Below are 23,061 nucleotides of genomic sequence, written 5' to 3' on the forward strand. Positions count from 1 at the left end.
TATTAATTTTTATGAAAAAGTGAAAATCTTGGATTAATAAAGGTTAATTTTTGGAAAAAAAAGATACATTTACAGCTTAAAACTCCCACTCAAACATTTGTTTTTCCGACTTTCTGGGACTTTTTGTTAAGCCAACAGCTAATTTCTATTTTCTTTCCATTTTGATTTTTTTTTTTTAGTTTTTTTTTTTAGTTAAACTGTTTTTTGAGGTGTAGTTAGTGTGAAAAGACCTTGTTTAGATGATGAGAACAGCAAGTTGTTATAGCAGCAAAAATAACTTTTACACAAGGTTAGATTAATGCTAGGTGAAAATGAGTTTAAAATTTCTGGGTGAAAATAAGGAGAGAAGGATTTTTGTGAGGATATTTTTATCACCATGCAGATAACATAGACAGAATTCTCTTCTACACTGAAACTAAGCTTAAGCACATTGATAAAATAAGTAATCACTGCCATCTTGCCTTAGAAATAAGTTAAATATTATACTACACCAAAGTATATGATTAGTTGTTCCTTTCTTATTTTAATATTAGTCCTTGCAGTTGATCATCAGGATATACCGTGTGGTGCTCGGCTTACCTGATGTAAATAAGCAGACAAAGACAGTATTTCCCTCTAGTCATATTCTTCTGACATCAGACATTAGGAAAGGATGAACGACTGAAAGAACACGCTTAAAACTCCTTAGAGTGGCCTAATTTTATATTCATTGGTGTGAATGAAAGATGAGGGGAACTCAAGGATTATTCAAATTATTTTCCTCTCACCCTGATCTCATTAAGGAATGTGAAAGACTCTGTCATGTGGGTCTTAAATGAAGTAAAACTAGGCCATCAATGGACTGCCCTCATTAAGATGCTGTATTGCTACTAATACATTTGCTGTGTCCAGCCTACTAGAAACAGCTCTGTGGCAGATGGTTATAAAAAAAAGTGCCAGAGAAAACTAACTTCTCAAATTCAAACAAATTGTATAGTAAAGTTTTAAAATGGGATTCTTTTTTAAAAATGAAATAAAGTTGTTTATGTTTTGCCTCCTTTCACTTACCTGACAGCTGTGTTTCTTTGGCTTTGGCTGAGAAGGCACACAAGCTTTTATTTATTTATTTTTTTGCCTTTTCTGTCATATACACTGCCCATTGCTCAAAGTTAACCCAGTAGCAGTATGTGTCTGGAAAAATGTAAAACTTTTCAATGCATGAGAGAATGAAGACACTCTGGATAGTAAAAGTCTTACAGTATATTGTAGAATTTGGTTATTTTAGGTAAACCTATAAAATAAATCTTTGGATTCACAGTGGTAAAGGAGCCAGGAGACTGTGACAGGAAAGAGGTTAGGCAATAAGCACACAACAATATAAGTTCACATATAATAGCCGTGCTATAATTAGAGACCGAGACAAAGTACGCATCAAGTTAGGTGCATGTTTTTTGTGATGTTGCAGGCTCAAAATATTTGTACAGTTCTGTCTGTTGTCTCTGTTCAACCTCTGTGATGTTTGGAGTGTGACTGTCAAGATTAGCTCTCATGTTTCTGAGAGTATTTAGATTGTATCTGGAGTGCTCTGTTGTCCCTGTCTGCCTACGTAACGGTCTAACCCATCTGTCTCTTCATCTCCTGGTATATCTAAACCGTTTCTCCTTCCACCTGCCTCCTGCTGCCTCTAAAGCTAATATGTGACGAAGGAGGAAGGCTTCTAAAACTAAAAGTGGAGGACTTTAAATACACTGAGAAAGACTTTTATTGAATGCTATCAATAGAAAACAGTCACAGCGCATTTCAGATGTGTTCCAAGGTGCATTGAAGTACTTTTGCTTTGGCAGGGTGTTTATAACTAGAATGTTGACATCATATTACTATATATATACTTATTCATAAACAAGCTTGAATTACAAATGTCACTCCATATGCATGAATATTTTCAACAAAAGGCCTTTTAAACTCAGTTCTAGTATCAACCACTGATCCATCTACTTGCCTGTGCTTCATTCTGACCTGTTTGTCTCGGGATATCTACCTGTCTCTCTCTCTGAGTGTAGTAAATGAAGGTGGTGTCAGACAGGCATCCAACTCCTGCCCTGACCCAGGAGAGCCAGAGAACGGTAAACGCCATGGCAACGACTTCAGGTACAAATTGCTTTCATAAATGCGTAGGCACACACTTAAAATGACATGTTTGCATTCAAATAGAGATGTACCTGTGTAGATGATCTTTTGATCTGTATAGATGAAAATATGCAAGTCTTTTATTCCTTTTGTTGTTGTTGTTTTTGTAAATCTCTCTCTGAATCTTCCCTTTGTATGTGAATATGTGTGTGTGTGCGTGTATGAATATATATATGTAGCATTGGCAGTGTGGTTCAGTTCAGCTGTGGAGAAGACTATGTTCTACAAGGCAGTAAAACAATTAGCTGCCAGAGAGTGGCTGAAGTCTTTGCAGCTTGGAGTGACCACAGACCTGTCTGTAAAGGTAAGAATTAGCATCAACTTGCACCTACACAAACATACAAACAACCACTGTAGTATAACTGACACAGATGAAGAATGAGATGTGAAGTTAGGAAATCAGTGAAGCTCAGCTGCTCATGTACACTGCCTCGAACTGTTGCTTTGGCCTCTACTCAGCTTGAGTTTGTGTTGATCAAGGCTGATTTTTAGTAGAAAAATCCCAAATCACTTTCAAGCCTCCGGCTATAAAATTATGAAACAAAACACTCTATAATCCAATGTTTGCAGCCTAGAACCTCACTAACATGCTGCGGTTGTGTGCTTTCATCAGGGGAGCTATGATAGTGATTGTTCAGGACCTAAAATTACAGCCTGTAGTGTAAACACAGTATATTGTGGGTAAACACTACTGTTAACAAGCACAGTGTCTGATCTTCGTTGCACAATATAAAATATAAATCAAATAGCAATTTCAATTAAATGAACACTTGACAATTACAAATAATTAACACATTTCAAATATGAAATTTTCAGCTTTTATTATTAGTTCTAAGTTCACATCTGCTGCTGATTCTTTTTTGTCTGAGACTTGTCTGAGACACACATGCACTCACGGAGGGAGTGAGACACAGAGAGAAGGCGTCTGTCATGTTAAATGCCAAAGTCGTTTGTCTTGTCTCCCTTCACCAGGCTTCAGACTGTGGCTGGAGACACATACTTTAACATAAGAACCAATATTCACTTGGTGTTGGTCTGTGTGTGTGACTAGCAAAAGAGAGAGAGAGAGAACAAGAGAGGTACTTTCACACCTAACTAATAATCACTGAGATTCAAAGAAGGAGAAAGAAATAGAAAAGAGTGTAAGGGCAGGTAAACGTAGGAAGCAGGAGGATGGGGAAAGGAAACTGACACACCTACTCTTTCTGCTTTCTGAATATTGCCTCCGTGAGATTAAAGCCTACTAAATCACATGGCATTAGCATATGAACACCAGCTAAACTGAGCAAAACAACATTTTTGCAAAAAACAAACAAACCAAAAAAAAAAGCAGATTTACAATATTTGGATTGTAGCTGACAGATAGAAATGTCAGCTTCTCCATTTTAAGCGTAGTGTAGGAGGAACCTTAAGAAAGGACTGAATCTAACCAGACCTGGACGGTGTTGACTGGAGGCCTGATATTGTCTAGTACATAAATGATGCTTCTACAGTATGGAACCTGACTTCTTCCACTGTATGGATGAAGTGTGAGATCAGCTACAGAGAAGCATAGAGAAGTTCATATAGGTTCAGTGTCTTGGTTGAAGGACACAGTTTACCTGCTAGTCTCAACAGCTGCCATGAGTTTGTCCTATGAACCAGACACCCAGGGGGACTGACCTTCAATAGGTGTTTTGTTACCATGACAGCACAGATCCTTGTCAGCAGACCATATATAACCTTGTCAATTTTGCTGACTTTGTCTGTCCCACCTGGGCCCTGACTGGTCCCTGCCAATCAACCTTATTATCCAACTCGTTATCAGAGATATTATAATGCTGATGCCCTTTGATTGGCTCTTTAAAATTGTTAATGGCTTTTAGTGGTCCATCATCACTAAATACTTTATAAGGACCAATTAAATATAGCTACAGACACTAAGCCAATCAAGTCCTGCATTTACCTGCATGCTGTGATGGGCTAAGCCTCCCCTAGGAGAAACTGCCAATGACATTAAAAGTCACTGATGTTGTCCCCCGAGGCAGTGAATGGTTAAAAGAATGACCTCTATCACTGGGAAATAGAGCCATCACTCCCCAATCAGCAAGGATATTTGATAGGAAGCTATGCGGGCAGGTTTTCACCCAAGGTACTTTAACATCTGAGTGGCAGGTGTGCAGTGTTATTAATGTGCTGAATTCAAGACGCTGTCACATATATTCCCCGTATGAGCAAATATTTAGTGAGCAACTTTCTGACAAAGCCACGACAAAGTGCATCATCCTGCTCAGTGGTTGTTGCTAAGTAACTAGTCATTCTGGGTTAGTTGATCTTTGTTATTTGAAGTATCTCACTATGGAGGGCACAGTTACTCCAGCATGGTCCCGTAATGCAAACTGCACAAACTCAATTAATGTTGCCCGGTGCTAAAAAGCAACCAGTGCCAACAACTGTTCACATTTTTTTCGCAGTTCATGACACAATCTCTGGCAAATCTACCTGTTACCATGAAGGCTCTTCAGTGATTCACAATCCATGTTCAGACTGTAATAGGCTTGAAACAGAATATACTGTATTTCTGTTTAAAGCTCATGCAATCACTGCCGTGTGTCATTGTTATGCTGTATACCTCCGTCCTACTTTGGTGAAACAGAAAGGCCTCTTCAAAAATTCCACAAATCCCCGAATAATCACATCGAGGTTGCTTGAAGGACAAGACACAGTACATGTGACACTGCAATCGTATATTTGTGACAACAGTGCTGTGGCTTTATTTGAGCTATATGCCAAGACTTCTCAAAAGAGAAAACAGAGCACAAAGAGCCCTTATACAAAACATCTGTAAACATTGCAGATATACATCAAAGCTGGAAATAGGGTGTTTTGGTGGAAGTGGCTTAGCTGAAAGCATGTAGAATAATATTGAGACTACTCTTCTATTCTTACGTTTATTCAAAAGAATGTATTTCCCCAAAGGAACAAAAATCCAATATTGAAATTTTGACAACAAAAATGCCCCAGAGGCAAGAGAGAATGGTTATTCCAAAGCTAACAGACTGTGAGTAGAATAAGCTTGAATGTTGTCTAGAAGTGGCCTGTAGCTCTTATCAATTTTATATGTTTTATTATGTAGTGTTTTTGTTGGTCAGCAAACAGGATTTAATATTATCATCATGTAGTCAACTGACACACAAGGCTCTTTTACTATGAATAGTCTTTCCCTCCAGGTTATTTTGTGGCCCTTTTATTTAAAAGACAGCCTAAAATACCAGATTTCATGACAGCTTTTCAGAAGAAAAGTGGTGATGCGTGTTACTATCTTTTTATGATGTTTTAAGTTGCAACGTAGTGCAGACTTCATGGGAAATCGTCTGAATTCATTCCTGCCATTGTGACATTGCGAATCCCTGGAGGGACTTCCTGTGTGACCACTCCAGTCAGCTATAGCTGCCTTATATAGAGACAAATTCCACTCATTTAAAATTGTGGCAGACATATCCACTAAGTCAGTTACAGTTGGCTACAATTACAATTAGTTTTAGACACAGTACAATTATCTGTAAACTTTATTTCTGATCACTAAAAGAATTCTTTCAGTTGACTTGCTCTGTATATATTATTGAGGTGTACTGCTCTGTATAAAATAAATACACAAGACTAAGTGCTTTTTTTGTCAAAATATTTAACTTATTGAATTGCCCAAAATGTATAAAGAGGTGTTCTGGGCTGGTGGGAATGCCAGAACAATGTCATATAAAAAAAAAAAAAAAAAAAAAAAAATGCATGCCGCATCTGAGTAAACATAGCCTGGCATGCACCACTTGAACTAACTTGGCACAGGTGTGTTCAGGTAGATGCAAGTGCAAAAATATGTATTTGATGGCACACAACCTGGCTGCATCCCTCTGTTTGCACATCCACTAATTATGTTGGGGCATGAATATAAATAAGACTGTGGACTGACTTCAACAAGTAAGCTAGTGTAGGAGAGGAGAGTAAGCCATGTGTGTTTCATTGCATTTGCTCCTTGGCAAGAAAACATTGTGTACTCTAATGTAAAGTGTCCTTATTTAAGCTGCTTTCATCCTGCTGAACAAAAAATGGAATGAGAGAGAAGCTGTGTCTAGCTGAACACAGCTCAGATTTGACCTTTACATGCAGACCAGCCAATAGCTAAACTCATGAATAACATTGAGAGAGAGACAATCTGTCAGGAAGCATCAAGCCAGCTGACTTATTAAAGGGTCACTTCTGTCAGAACACTTAAATACTGTTAAATGTGTCTTTGGGAACATTAGAGGGAAAATAAAGTGAATGTATGTTGAAAAATTGCCCTTTATCTCACAACAGTGAACCAACCAAAATAGACAGATAGATGTAGAAGGACAGAGAGAGGGACAGGGTGGTAATCTGTTTATTAGATACAATAACACTATTACAAAACTAAATAAAAATAAACTACAGAGAAAGCCATCAAACTGCAATGTCCTTCTGTCCATTCCTGCAACACTTTATGAGAATAAGAGGACGAGAGAGTCCATGTGGCACCTTGATTAATGGACAGATGGCAGGGCCACTGAGCCAGTTCTCTCTCTGTCTGTCTCTCTGTGTGTGAACTCCAGCAGAGCTCAGTTGATCTGCCCGAATATGAAGGGTGCTATATGTCAGCCTGATGCACACTCTGAAACACACAGACTCATGCACACATGTTGACTCCAAGCAATAAAGGAAGGAAGAAGAAAAGACAGAAATTGATGTGTATATACACTGTACAACAGCAACTCTAAATGACTGTCTGTGTGTGTGTGTCATTCTGTGTTTTACTGCATGTGTATATGTGTGTGCCCCAACACTAACCAGAGTGATGGCCATTGGAACAGTGTGTGCCAGCTTAATGATGTCATCAATCATCCTCTATGTCCATTGGTCAATCTATCTGCTCCTGTAGGCAGCCTGTTAAAACAGCCAGTTCAGCCGTCCTACAAAGGTGTCTGATCTGTAATCTGACTCAACACTGTGATTCAGGACTTAAGTATTTAACTCAAATATAGGTTTTCTGACTTTGCCGTATACATCCAACTTATCGAACTCATAAAAACTGTCAAATCCAATTCAGTCTACCTGTAATTAAACATCAACATGATGGCTTGACAAGTTTTATTTATTTTGTCAAAGTTAGGATTTGAGGGATTCATTTACTGTAAGCTTACCTGTCTAAATGATTTCACATCATTCTTGTAAAAGTTACTTTAATAAGAAATTACCTTTCATGGGAATAGTCTCTTAATAGCTAATCTTTTTTAATCATAAAGTTTGTTTGATGAAGAAATAACTATCATTTAAAAATATATATTTCTGGCTGATACAGTGGACTATACAGTGCTGATTTATTAATTTTTTTTGCATGTCACACTTAAATGATTTAGTCCATCAAGCAAATTTAAATAATACACAAAAATAACCAGAGTAAATAAAAAACGCTTTTTTTTTTAAAATTATAATTTTACATACCTGATCGGAATATATCTGGCCCTATGTGAAACAGTTTGCCTTTTGAACCTCACAACTCGTCCCACCCTTGGCGGCAACGATTGCAGTCAAGCATTTGCGATGACTGGCAATATGTATGACTGGCAAGTATTTCGCCACATGGGGACGGTTAAGCTTGGACAGCCTTTTTTCCCTGTCTAAATGAAATCCTCATTTACAATATGCCTTTTGTATTTACTTGGGTTATCTTTGTTTAATATTAAACTTGTTTGATGATTTGAATCATTTAAGTGTGACAAATATGCAAAAATACACATACAAATCACAAATCATCCCAGGAAATTTGCGTTTGCACTAAGAGGACACTGGTGGTCCAGTATCATGTAATTTCCAAACCATCCGATCAGTTGTATAATGTGTAAAACTCATCTGTGTAAAAAATCTGACCCCTTGCTAATTCTCACTATGTTATGTTATTGGAGTGCAGGATCGAGCAGATAATCTGCAACAGGCAGGGGCTAAGTGTCCTTGGTATACGTCTACAGGTACTCCTGCATGGATGATTGAACTGGGGCCCTCCACTGGTGGGGTCATTCATTAACCACAAAATCTGTCCTGCAGAGAAAGCAGCAGAATTACAGACCTTGAGTTTAAAGCAGAAATCAGACCAAAGGACAGCACTTTGGAGTTTCTGTTCAGTTAGAATGGAGATCCGAGTCAAAACATTGTCAAGCTGAATAACTTTAAAAAGAGAAATTGTCACTGCAATCGTCCAAGAGCCTATGCCGTGTTAGTTATGCTCTAAAGCCATAAAACTAAAGTTTGGAGAACTGTGAGCAAGGGCATTGGAGCTACACTATAGGCTTTGGCAGTGTGCTCTTTGCCTGAAACATCATTTCATTTTGGTTCACCTCCCAGTGGTTTATGTGGGTATGCATGTTTGTGTTAATGTGTTATAGTAAGAGAGACAGAGTGAAAATCCTGTGGGACCCAGTGGATCTGAATATATAAATTCAAACAAGGATATGTTGTTACATACACACATAGACACTCACTGCAGTCCCTGTCTAGAGCATTCAATTAAGCTTGCTCGTGATTCCAACAATATGCTTTTAGTACCAGATAGACCTCATCAAAAATTTTAATTTGATCTATTCATTATCACTTCAATGATAGTGTGGCCCTATTGGCTCTACGCCTTATGTACTGTGTGCCAGTACAAATAATGATGAGGAGGGTAGAAAGAGACACGCAGAGAGACAAAGTTCTAACAGACCACTAATAATGGAAAACTGCACTACAAGTAGCTGTAATGCTCCCACAATCACACTTAAAACATTAGTCACAGTCTTTAGAGAGACCAACGTGCTTCCACTGAAACACTTGGTATTGTCCTTAAACTCTTTAACTGAAAGATCAACACGTTTCGGCTTGTCCTTTTAAGGTGTTCCGCACATTGATTAGGCATTAGTTTTTACGCCGGGTGACCTTCCTGCCACCACCCTCCCATTCCTCATGGGCTCGGGACCAGCACCAAGGTTGCCCTGGTTGGATGGGCGTGGCCACACCTGGTGGGGTGGGATTCGAACCCGCTGCCTTCTGCCCCCCAACCCAATGCTCTACCACTGAGTCACCAGGCCCCCAAACTCATCAACAGAACTCCTTAACGTAAATCATGAACTACAGATGACGACTGATATTGGGATAGAGAGAAAACATGAATATAAAGAGTGAGAGGGAGAGACAGTCAGATGTGGGCCGAGAGACGGATGGACTAAAATATAAATTATAGGATGTTAGCTCCTCTGGTAATTCCGGTGATAACTCTCTGTGCGCTATCGCTATAGCAACACCATGCCTATTCTGCTGTTGGCACGGCAATGGGCCGGCCATTCGTTCAAGCCACGCTGATTGAGCTGTCAGTGTACACACACACACACACACGCTGCTACTAAGATACACACATACCTTTGGAGGCATGCAGATAAATCATTTCTCACGTGGAACTCGCACACAGACTTCATCTCTGTGTATCTATCGGTGTATAAATTGCAGTGAGCGGAACATTAGAGAAGGTCATTTGAAGATGCATTGAGAATTAGAGCAACAAGCGCTGACTGGATTCAGGCAAGGGGAACTCGGGTAGAGATCCAGAAGACAAAGAGGCAAATGCAGAGATTCAGACAGAGAGACAGGTGAGAGAGATATAGGGTATCACCAAGGGGTCTTATACTTGTTCTGACACTCTCTTACAACAGTTCACAGACACAGCCCATTACGCACAGAAAGAAAAATACACACATAAACATGGTGTGATACGGTTCTTTTACTTGTCCCTTGCCTTCGGTTTGACCACTAAGTCACAGTTACAGTACGGCAACTTATGTGCTTGTGTGAGTGCCTGCAAAGATACTTTATTATGAATTTATGTGTGCATGGTGAGTATGTATAAATTACTTTTAGATGTCCTGTTGAGTGTTCTTATTTGCACACCAAGTCTCCTGTGACTCTGCAAATGGTGTTATTATTTCGCTTTGTTTCTGTGACTGCACAGTATGTGCAGCTGAATGTATAGTACACATATGCCTGTTTGTAAGAATGTCACCATAAAATGCATTCATGTTTACGTATTTGCTTTCGTTTTGTGTGTGTGTGTGTGTGTGTGTGTGTGTTTGTGACTGTTAACTGTACGTGTTCCTGCGGCCTACCACTGAACAAACTAATTAAGGAACAAACGCTGCTTCAAACCAACCAGAAAATTACCTCCCTACTCTAACAGGACGACCCAAGGACAGACAAGCAGGTTCTCTATCACATCCAGTCAGAACACACAGCCTAATAAAGGCTTAGTTGGTTTATCGAAAAGCTAGCATGTGTCATTTTCAACACCCCACTGAGTGTAGCTTCAGTGGCTGTGTTTATCAGTTTGTGTGACTTTTCAGCACAAGTGTCGGCATATAGTAAAATTCCTTTATGTATTTGCATAGAGAATCTGCACTCAAACCACATAATAATTCACTTTAATGCCATTGGTTGCCCAATCAAGCATCACTGCTCAAGTGGATGAAAAATATTGTTAGCTACAGCATCCCACGATATCTTATATAAGATCTGTGCTATCCCAAGCAGCGTTGTAGATCTTTTACTCCTCTTAAAGATGGAGTGTAATTATTGTCCAGCTAGTAGTTGGAAGTTGTTGACTTTCAATAGATTTTGAGAGTAAATTGCTGGTGAGTGTCTCTATCAGTCAATACTGCAACTCTAGCTAATCCTGTGGTATTTCACAGCCAATAGCTTCCAATTAAGTCTTAGCCAGAGAGATGTTGCTGACAGTATCAATAACATCTATCTGACCTTCTCTTCTCTATTTTCTTCTCTGCTCTGCTCTGCTCTGCTCCGCTCTACTGTTCACTCTTCCCTTCTCTGCTCTGCTATTCTCTGTGCTTCTCCTATGTCACCGCAGTCTTATTGTTTTACTTATAAATGTTCTTTATGGGATTCAGCTGTGACCCATAAATGCTTTATTTTGCTGTTGGATTTATTCTGACAATCCCTGGCTAAGCATCACCTAAATTGTTTAATTATAAAGGTAATTGTCTTTCTGTTGTAGTGCAGCGACACAGCAGCGTTGTACAATTGCTGTTTCTAATACCACTCTTAATTCTACAGTTGATACTAACAACAATGACATTGTGTTTCCTCTGTTCACAGTGAAGACATGTGGCAGTAATCTTCAAGGTCCGTCAGGAACTTTTACATCACCTAACTTTCCAATTCAGTATGAGAGCAATGCACAGTGTGTGTGGATAATAACAGCTTCAAATCCCAATAAGGTAAACCTTCTTTTTCTCTCCTTTCTCTGTCAAACTAATTGAAATATGGCTATTTGATCGGTTGTATCTTGTTTACATTCAAACATAATAACACACGGTAGAAAACATTGATATCATAACTAAATCGTAGAATGAAACTCCTTTGACAGTGAACTGCATACAATGTACTCTGCATTTTACATTAACTTTATATAGAGGGATGCTCCTGCACACTTTGGCCTGTGATGCCTGTTTGCAGGTACTTGGCCTAAGTGAGCCAGGCAGGGGTCTGTTGGATTGCTATTGGGACTAGTGCGTATCATGTGCGTTTTCAATACTTAAATCATCACACACCTCTTTAGCCAGGCACATTGAGTACAACCCTTGTTCCTGCCAGGTATCCTCTTCCCAGGTGACTAAGGTACACTTACCCTTTAACACTAGTGTTGTCTTGATAAATGATTCATCCCTGCCTATACAGTAGGTATGAGATCAGTTGGGGTTTAAATAAGCAACAGAATCCATTGCAGAGGAAGATGTGAGAATGCATATTATCTATCAATTCTTTCTTATTGTGAAGAGTGTGTTCAAATTCATGTTACAGGTTTTATACATAACACATAATATTTAAACAATTTAAAGGTGCTGAATAATAATTGATATGATAAGCATTGTAAATTACAAGCTGGTTCGAGCATGGCAGTGTCTAATTTTGTGGTTATTCCTGCCAAGGGGCAGATGATGGGCTGGATGTTTACCAGATAGCTGCTACTGGTTGCTTTATGCCCCAGGAGAAATCTGATTGGTATTCAGGAGACGCATCCTTATTCTACTCAGGGACACTGTGGTGACCACTCTGTCATCAGTGGCAATACCTGCGTCAGCACCACAGGGATGCACATACAGATATGTTCACACACACCCTTTTACATATGTAAGTTTGAAATACACACTATAGGTCTATTTCAGGCACACACATACACATGCACACACTCAAAACTTTTGTTTCTTCCTCTCACGCACTCTCACACACAACTCTCTTTGTCACTGCCCAAGGCCTCTGGTTTATGGCCTAGAGCAGTACATTCTGTATTGAAGGCTACAGAGCGTATTGTTGAAGGCTAGAGAACTACTGCCCCTCTGAACCCTCTGGGTGCGTGGAGTACATGTATGTGTGGGTCTGTTTAAGGCATTTAAAATTATTGTATATTTATTATTGAATTATTTTAGATATTGCCAAATGGTGATTTAAATGGAGCTCAGACTAAGCTGATGCTATATTGTCATGTTTTCATGTTTAATAGCATTTTAAAGGCATTAAAAAATTGGACTCTTTGTTTAAATACAGCCTAGTGTAGTGCTTGGCTTAATCACACTTAATTCTAAACGGTGGTGGTGGAAACTTTGTGAAACCCTTAGATTAGAGACCCTGAGATTAGATCCGACGTTTCTATAAACGTCGGATCTAAATTGTGATCGGAGTTTCCTGAAGCTAGATAAAGGAAACCTGATTAAGCAAATGAAACTAAAAAGTATCAAAATATATTGATTTATTTTGAACAGTTTTCTCCATATATTAACATCTCTGTGTAGCAAAAGTATATGAACCTGCACCTTGTGGTAGCTCATGTAACTCACTTTACCTGCAATACCTTCAGGTTTTAGATAAGTGTTAATCAGCCCTGCACCTGCTCAGCATCTGCCCTGCATCAGCTTGGACGGATTTTAATCCATTCTTCCTTAGAGAACAGCAATACAGGGATGTTATTTGACTTCTTTGCATGATCCACCACCTTAAGGTCATACCAAATTATTTCAATAAGACTAAGGTCAGGGCTTTGACCCAGTCATTCTAAAACATTGAATTTCTCCTCCTTAAACCAGCGTTCGGTAGATCCACTTGTATGTTTAGGGTTATTGTCTTGCTGCATGATCCACTTTCTGTCGATTTTAGTTAACAGGTGGATACCTTGACATTTTCCTGCAGAATTTGTTTGAATAGCTCAGAACTTATGGCTCCATCAGCAATGTTAAGCTGTTCTGGTCCAGAGCCAGCAAAGCAGGACCATATCATGACACTGCCAGCCCGTTTCACACATTGAATATGGTTCTTATGCTGAATTGCAGTTTACACTCTAAAACATTTCATTCAAGTTTGGTGACCATCACCATCTCTTATTCTTTAGTCTTCAGAAATGTTCTTTGTTTGGCCCATGACATACTTCTCCAAACCTGTGATTCCAAGATTAGACTTTGATAGTGAGGCCTCACACCTCTCATCCAAACACCCAAATTTGATTTTTCCTACAAATTGATGTTCCAAGAGATTCACACAACTTTCCACCACACAAATAATGCATTTAACTTTGAATAATATACCACAGAGTACTGTATAAATGATGAAGTGTATTTTGGTCTAATTTAATAGGGCTCATTTTATCTACTGGTATAACGATTTTATGCAGGAATAGAGAAAAATCTGAGAATCTGAAGCAGCATGGTACTATATTTCACCTTGTATGTTACTTACATGAGACCACATAACACTAGAGGCTCTCACAGGTCTGTAAAATTGTACACTACCTGAATTGAGGAGTGTGGATAACCATTTATAAACACATTGTACCTTGTTGGCTAAAACACATACCACTCAGAACCACAACGTTGCTGGTTCGTGTGTAGAGTTTTTGCAAAGGTCAGATGTGCTCAAGGAACTTTACATTTAAACTTTTGTAACATATCCGACCATCATGTCTTTAGAAATACTAGTTATGGTCTCAAAAGTTACAGATTTATAGAAATCTTGTCAGACATAAGGATGTAGGCTTTATAATGTCTTAATCCTATTGCAAAAGCCCGACGTCAATGCTATCAAGAAAGAGGCAAAAAGAGGGAACAAGAGTGACTAATCCTTGTTAGTTGGACATGTGTAAAGAGGTGCATGCAGGAGGATAGTTAAAAAAAATAAAATAAAATCTTAGAATTGTTCTTGCATTAGCATCTATGGTAAATTAACACTTGTCTCATTGCAATCAAATAAGTGTCACTGCTTTCTAGTGGATTCAGAGAACATTTTGTCAAAGCTTATTTAAAGTCTATAAAATCAGTTGCATTAATCAATTCGGTAGTTTAAAAAAAGCTTAGTTTAAAAGTTAAGCATGTAATGTTAGTATTATACATTTCAGTACATAATGATTTAATTACAGTGACATTGAATAGTGTAAGGGCTCTTACTTATTGAAAAGCAGCTGAATCACATAAATGACTATGCTGTAATTGATAATATTAGGAAACTCTTTAATATTTCATTTCAAGGTTGGACAAAAACATACAGTTTGCATATTGGTCCCCTTCTAGTAAAGGTTTTAGAGACTGTTAAAGCTTTTGACATTGCAGTTTTTGTGATGGTTCAGGAATTAAATAATTTGTCACTGTTTAAGTGATCAGTGTAAATGGCAATAGGAAACTGCAAATCCAGACACACATTTTGTAGAGTAAGAGGTAATTTTCGAAATTCAAAAGCAAGCTTATGTTGGGCAGGTGGCAGAGGCAAACAAACAGTAGGGAATTGGCAGAAAAACAACAGGTAACAGGCACGAATGGCTCGAACAGAATGGGAGCATTGACGATCTGGCACACTGGCAATAGAAAGCTGTCCTCAATTAGCAGGCTGATGAGGGAATGAGGGGCATCTTAGCAGGCAGGTGAGTGGTCAGTTGATCTCCTGGGGAGAGAAAGCAACAAGATACACACATGCAAACTGGAACCAAGAACAGAGAGAGAGCCTGAGGTTTATAGTGAGATAGAGAGTGATGGAGCGAGCAGCAAAACATGTTCAGAGAAAGGCAATAGTCCCAACTGTGCCTGCCTCTCCCACTTGCAGAACATGTCTTTTTTTATTGCTTGTACATGTCTCTCCCTATTCTATCCACTACTCCTTTTCTCTTACTCTGGCTGTCTCATCCCTCTTTTTCTCTCTTTTTATGTTGCCCGTGCCTCCTCTTCCTTCACTCCCAGAGGCTCTGTCCTCAGAATTACCCAGATTCTTCATTAAAGAGCTCAGCCTGAAACCATCAAATTACTATGGAGAGGGAGGACACAGGGAAGGAGGAGGGCACTTGAGGGGAAAAACCCGTTTTTCACTATTTTTACTTCTATCACTCTCTCCATTGCACCCAATCCCCCACATATTCTATATGTCTCTCAGTCTCCTTCTCACACTGAAAGTAAAGAAACATGCGGTTTCTGAAGCTTGCCCTCTCTTCTCTTTCTCTCTCCGTCAGCTCAATTCCTTCCATCCCTCTTTGTCTGCCCACCCCTCTATTTCCTCTCACCCAGGTTAAGTGTTAATAGGGTTCTATAGCTCTCTGATGTTATTGCTTCATTTAGTTTTGGCAGAATGAGCCTTTAGAGCCAAATCATTCTCTCCTGTTCTCATTTAACCTTGGGGATGGCAGGACAAGGTGGCCATTACTAGACTTCTCTTCTCTTCTCTTCTCCTCCCTCATGTTTTACTTTCTATGTTTTCTATTCCCCATCTCGTGGGATTGTCAAAGTGTTTTCTTAACATTATTTGTTAATGATGCGTGAGATATGATGAAATTTGTGGCAACTCTCTGTCTGCTGTGTATGTCCAGCTATTTTCTTAGTTCACAGTACAGCTGTATTATATATAAATGGCTAAATTGTGCTCTGTTATGTACATTGACAGCATTATATAGTATGTACTGGCTTTACGTCACTTCAATTACATTTACCCACACAGTGCAATGCATAAACCACAGATACAAGCGGACTGCTTCAGTGCTGCCATCTTGCATATTTAGTTAACACCATTATGGCATTCAGTAGGAAGGGAAAGTAACACTTTAGCTTTTTTTGGTGCTCATTTACAGACATTAAATTCATTGATGCCCTGAAGGCCTACAAAACTCGGGCATGTAGACTGAAGCTATGAGGCAGAAATACAAGACAAAATTTCACAGCACTAGCTTCTTGTGCTTGCTGTTGAAATGGTTAGGGGTGCATTTTTATGACAGAATGGACAGCATAGCACTTTTTAGGGCTTGGGGTGAAAAGTGTTCAACATTTACCAAAAGAGCACAGTGACTATAATGCATTTTTCAGTATGGAATTTACATAGCTACAGTAAAAACCTTTTCCACATGTTTTGAGTTGGTTTCTAATATGGAGGCACATGGTGGTTTCAGCTCAACAAAAGATACATCACTGATTGCGTCGGCCGCCAGGTGTTTCCAGCAGTTGCAGTACAGTAGTAGTTTTTTATGATATAAGGAGAGGGGAGCGTCTCGTCCACCCCCCCCACCCCCCCCACCCCCCCCCCCCCCCCCCCACACACACACACACACCCCTCCGCGCGTCATCGTATCCACAACACATAAAGGAAGTGCTTTATCAAGCGGAAATCCAATTCTGTTGCCTCATTGGCTAGAAGCCATAGGCGGATGTAAAGAAGCAATGCAGCAGCCAATTAGAAAGAGAGACACGCAGAGGGTGACAGCAAGCAAGAGAGAAAGATAGGGGCAATGGCGGTATAAGGGAAGAGACAGAGAAATGGATGCTCTCATCAACACCAACCAATTAGAGGAGAGGAGAATATGTAGTGTTCACTTTTATCTAATACACGCTCAGTATGCTAAAAGTGTTACAGAACACACACATAAACATTAACCCACACATTTGCAGTAATGAGGTTCCAATCAAACTTGACTTCACTACAACATTCACATTCATAGACACACAAAGGCTTAGTAATGTAGTTTAATCTGTGTTTAATGCTGTGTGAACAGCACTGATGTGGCATTAGGGTGTTCTATAAATGATGTATACAAACAAATAGATAGACCAGTTTCCATCGGCGGGATGCACAGGCTCTCCTAACACCTAACGAACTGCATGGCCAAGCAACGCCCAGAGATTTCAGTTGCCTAGCCAACAAATTAGACTTATTAATCCAAAGGATACTTTTTTATTTTAATTTATTTTTTTGGTGGATTTGGCAACAGCTGAGGAAATGTCTGGACTGTGTTAGGGGCAGCGTATTTACTGGTACTAGAATAAAAGAGGAAAACACTGTCACCTGTACGTCGAGTTCCACAAAAAAAACAAACAAGCAATTTCAAATCCCACGCACATCAGGTGAGTTATTTAGAGGATCATCTATTCTCTGCATGCACCCATTATTTGCTGTACCTACAGAATTTCCTGCAAAGGTAGCCTCGAACGTACTGCCCACCCACCAAGACTGAGCTTCCACGACACATGCATACTAGGATACTGTCGCCACAGCAAATGAAGGAAAATATCCAACATGGAAAAACGATAAATCTTTCTTTAAGATTTCGCTTTGCTTTTTGACGATGTACAGTCAACACCTATACTGATGTATGCTATTGATTGTCAGACTTGCTGTTGTATTGAAAGCCTGTGTTAGGCTCATAGGAATAATCTATGTGTGGAAATGGTGACTATGTAATCACAGAAATAGACACATTAATCTCCACAAAGCTGCGCCTCTCTGTGTGAGAGAGTGTGCTTCTGTGAGTGTGCTGGTTTCTGAGTCTTTGTGCTTGCTGGAGAGAGTTTAGCAGGTTTGTAGGTAATGCTTTAATCCAATCTGCTGCCGTACATGCCGATAAGACTGAGTCAGCATTGTGAGCAATAGGAAGATCACTTTTTCATCTTTGCAGCCGCCCTTGTTCAACTATTTTCCAGCCACATCAGGTGGTGTTTTCCATCTTGCTTAATAACACTATTAACACACCAGCATGCAGGAGACTCCGATGTGTAAGATGTATCTAGATGTGTTTCAAGTCCTCCAGCAGAATATTAAATCTGGAAATCTGAGAATTCCTCACAAGGAAAGAGGAGGGAGGAAAGGCACAGTGAGGTTTCAACCTCCCCCTGAGGGTCAAGTCAGACTTCTAACTTGAAATATTCTAACACTGTACGTTACGAGCATCAAAGATGTGCTCATTATTAGCCCCCACCCTTCTGTTGCCTCCTTTTTCTCTCTCCTCCCCTATTCCATCTTACTCTTTCTTCCTCCCTCTGTCTATGTACTTTCCACTTTCTCTCCCTGCTCCTTTCTTTCTATCATTTCTCCCTCTTCTCCTCTCAATTTCTCTCTTCTCCTCAGCCAAATGCGTTTCTCTCTGGTCTTAGATGAAACAGAAAGTGTTGGTTTAATAATTCCTGGTCGGGGCTTCTAGCTGTGTGCTGATTCTCAGTGCTGCAAGTGCAGTGCAGGAGGTGTTTCTCCTCGCTTGCTTGTTCCTTGCTGTGCTGAATAAAGGCCTACCACATGGTGTGATGCATAAATGAATTTTAATGATTCACCTTTGGTCAGGTATAATTCCAGGAGTGGAGAATGACTTTTGGTATGGTCATAGGTGAAAGTCTAGATGTAAAAACAGCTTTTTAACACATGCTGGTTATGATTTAGGTTAAGTGAGAGCAATATACATTTAAACATATTATGACATTCATAAATGATGTAATTTAGCTTTTTTTTATTTGACAATTTAAAGCTCATTTTCATGTTATTATGATATTAATAGTATTGTGGTATCATTTAACTCAATCTATTTAATATTTTACATATTAATTTTAGAAACTGTACGAGCCAAGGTAAATAGACATCTGTGGTGAGTCTTAAGACATAAAGGTTCTAAGAAATTATAAATGAAAGGATGTTAACAAAAAAATGAGAATGCTCCAGTTATAGCACAAATCTAATTGTGCTGAAAAGCTTTAACATTATAATGTCATGTAGGTTTGGTAAAAAATAGAAAGCTACAAGACATAACTTTACAGAACAGGTCATTTGTTTGTTTTTCCTAACCGTGACCATAAAATTCTATTGTAGAAATCACAACACATTATTTAAGCTTGTGGTTCCCAAACTGCAATTAGTAAACGTTCCTTAGCATCTCTTTCTCCTCCATGTGATTATTCATTTAGATTATTCGTTTAGTTTTGCAACCATACATTTAAATCTCACTTACTGATCAAATCGAATTGGGTTGAGTTTGAAGTGGCTATAACCTCAAAGTGATATGTGTGTGTTATGTTTTCTGTGTGTGAATCCCAGGTAATTCAGATCAACTTTGAAGAGTTTGACCTGGAGATAGCCTATGATACCCTGACTATAGGAGATGGAGGGGAGGTGGGAGATCCTACAACTATACTCCAAGTGTGAGTACTACATATATATGTATCATTTTTCTAAAAATGCCAATATGGGTGTAGTGACTTTCACACAGTGTAATGCAGTAGCTGTGAAATGAAAATCATGAACAAGCTTCTAGAGACAAATTAGTATGATGTGTTGAATTGTGAATAAAATATAATTAGAAATAAATTAAAAGTTGCACTGCCATATATGCATTATAAGGAGTTGACTAAAAATACAGTAAGCACTGCTTCTGAGTTTGAAAATCATGGATATTAAGTTCAGCGTACAGCTGTAATGATGATGCATGCAGACAGAGCAGGGACTCTTTTTATACTTGGCAAATTGTGGTGAAAAACAGCTTCCTAAAAGTAATGTTGTGAGCTCAACTCCTAAATTTGAATATACCAATTTTCAAATATTTTGCTGACTTTACTGTAAGTTGCAATTTACCTCTTATAAGACAGACTGATCAACACATACTTTCTTGCCATTATGACAATCTGCCTTCATACAGTAAGGAGCTGTCCTATTGTCATAAGACACTTTACATAACAAGTAATAGCTTCCATATGAAGGCGAAATATTTGGAATTAAAACCACTGTTGATATTTTTCCTTGGACATGCTAAATTTTTATTGTGGTTCCTGATATGAGCCGCCAGCCGTCGTTCGGCTTGAAATCCCCTGTCTTCTTTGTTGCAATTAGTAAGACCAACAAACAGCAGTCTGCATTATGTGTTGTCCACTTAAAAGGATGAAGTGCTGTTGAGTTTCACAATGCTCTGCATTTACCAATACAATAGCAGATGCTAAGCCTTTACAAAACAGATTAACTTTAGTACACTTTGCGGGTGGTCATAGTTAATTTCCATGTCTAAAAGGTGATGGCAGTTTGAAAAAATGCCAAATAGTATAAATGTACTTCGAGCAATTTGCTGTCCTGAGGCAACATTCGCTAATACTAAACCAAAGCATTCAACTCCAGAACAGTATGATCCAGCAATTTGTTCACACTCAGGGCAGCACTTGAGAACTTGATTATGGCTATGATTGCAGTGATGAAAATTATACTTTATATAATGGCAATTATGATGACAATGATTTAATAGTAATGTATTTTGTGCTCCAGCCTATCAGGTAGCTTTGTTCCTGACCTGATAGTCAGTATGACCCACCAGATGTGGCTTCACCTACAGTCAGATGAAAGTGTCGGATCTATAGGATTTAAGATCAATTATAAAGGTAAGTAATAAGCATGTGTTTGTGTGTTCAAGGGGGAAAAAAGAAAGTTAAAGTGAGTGAATTGTACAATCATGCGGAAAGATTTTTGAGCTTAAAAACTAGTTGAAGTTTTTTAAAAACGTTATCTTGTCACCATACTCTCCAGACTGGGAGATCTGTTTGTGTTGCAATCATCTGTAACTTATGGATGCATGTAAAAAAAGTGACTTGAAGGAAGAAAATAATTCAGTGTTGTTCGGTGGGTTCATTAGCAGCACACTCTTGCGCAATACATCATGCTCAGAAGTTTTTTTACTGCAGCTTCACTTGTTCTGGTATGACCCCTAGCTCAGCATGTTGCTGTTCAGCTTACATTAGTCAATTCACTGATGTCATCTACAGCTTCTACTGTTAGGCTACACTGTGGCATGTGACGGACATTAATCATTTTATAAGAAAGGCATGCTAAAAATAAATTTGTTTTATTACTAAGATCAAACTAGAACCCTGGAAGATGTATTTGTCAGCTTCAGGTCCCAGTCCATTCATTTTTTAGTCAAGTGACCCTAACAATCCTCTAGCCTTTTGACATGCTTTACCACATTTTACCACAACTGAAGGAAAGAAGTTCTGTATTTATTTATTTTGAGTGGAATAGTTGACTTCTTGATGAATGATTACGCAATATGGTTTGTGTTTGTGTAGCTACACCCAAGTATCTCAGTTCTGTCAAATCATCTCCTGCTGTACAGAAAATATAACCTTTACAAAGTTCCCTATTTGATATATGTGGTGTGAATGTGATTACAGTTCATGGGACAAGGAGGTGAGCTTTGCTGTAGAAATTAAATTTGTGTGGCTCATTTATGTGTCATCTTCTGTGGATTTATTGTCATAATGAGGTCACAGTGCTGATTGTGGTAATGCAGTAAGTTCCAAAAGTGGAGGGACATTGACACATTGTTTTGATATATCTTTGCCCTTTATACTCATTTAGTGTCACTGTGAAGTTCACATGATAAAGCGATAAAAGCTGATTAAAAGAACATATTGTCAGTTGAATTGAACTGAAGGGTTTTACATTTGCTGAACTCCAATGTGCTTTGTTTAGCCACTGGCCAGTATCTCTTTGATACTGGAAAGATGAGGGGCGTGTATCTTCTTTTGTGCCTTTAGGAAAAAATGCCTAGATTTCCTTCTGTCCAAAAGATAAATATTCTGAATATGCAAAGATCAAAAAGATCAATGGCTTCTGGCTTGTCCCTTCAGGGGTCACCCCAACATAACATGTACTGCACGTTGATTCCGCATGATGGTTTTTACGCCGGATGTGCTTCCTGCCACAGCCCTCCCATTTTTCCGGGCTCAGGACCAGCACCAGAGTGGCCCTTGGTGGCTGGGCGGGGCCGCGCCTGTTGGGGTGGGATTCTAGCCTGCGGCCTTCTGTATCCCAACGCTCTACCACTGAGCCACCAGGGCCCCTGCATTTATTCCGCAAATATTCTGCATATGCTTTAGGCTGATTTTCTAATCACCATATGCTCAAGAAGTAAAATAAGTAATCATCAGAATGTATCAGCGCAGCATATCAGCATATATAGACATATGCATATTTAGACATCCTGTATGTTGTTATTCTGCATGTTAAGTGAGAATATGCTTATCACTGATAACACCTGACCTCATAGTAGTCAACAACCACACAGCCACCAAGGCACATATAGTAAAATATTTATGGTGTTTATGGTAGGGGCAGCACAGTGGTGGAGTGGTAAGCACTCCACTGTGTAAGCACTGTGTGCGTTTCCTCTGGGTACTAGGGTTTTACTGTTGGGTTGTACTTCCTCCTCAAGTCCAAAGACATGCATGTTAGGTGAATTGGTGACTCTAAATGTGTGAATGCGAGTGTCAATAGTTGTCTGTCTGTGTATGACTCAGATGGACTGGCAGCTTGTCCACCTCTCCCCACATGACAGTTAGAATAGGTCCAACCCCCCATGACACTGAACAGGATAAGCCATTACAGACTATAATAATAATAATAATAATAATAGTAATAATAATAATAATTATTATTATTATAAATATTGTCCAATGCATCTCAGGGATTGAGTTGAGGACTTCTTTTCTCTATTATGTTGTAATAATACCGAGCTAGTGAAGTATCTCCTGTGTGTGTGTGTGTGTGTGTGTT

At 39.0% G+C, this 23,061-nt stretch overlaps 1 protein-coding gene across 7 annotated transcripts in view; it reads left to right on the forward strand.

Annotated features, from left to right (window-relative positions):
• csmd3b (CUB and Sushi multiple domains 3b) overlaps positions 1–23,061 on the forward strand; it is a 310,165-nt gene that overhangs the window by 195,175 nt on the left and 91,929 nt on the right. For all 7 annotated transcript variants that reach the window (XM_067499712.1, XM_067499750.1, XM_067499726.1 and 4 more), the window contains exons 9-13: positions 2,040–2,127; positions 2,346–2,470; positions 11,350–11,471; positions 19,564–19,667; positions 20,776–20,888. In XM_067499712.1, coding sequence (XP_067355813.1) covers positions 2,040–2,127; positions 2,346–2,470; positions 11,350–11,471; positions 19,564–19,667; positions 20,776–20,888 — 552 coding nt within the window. The remainder of the gene's footprint in view (positions 1–2,039; positions 2,128–2,345; positions 2,471–11,349; positions 11,472–19,563; positions 19,668–20,775; positions 20,889–23,061) is intronic.

This window comes from Channa argus, chromosome 1, assembly GCF_033026475.1.
Source record: "Channa argus isolate prfri chromosome 1, Channa argus male v1.0, whole genome shotgun sequence".
NCBI classification, from domain to species: domain Eukaryota; kingdom Metazoa; phylum Chordata; class Actinopteri; order Anabantiformes; family Channidae; genus Channa; species Channa argus.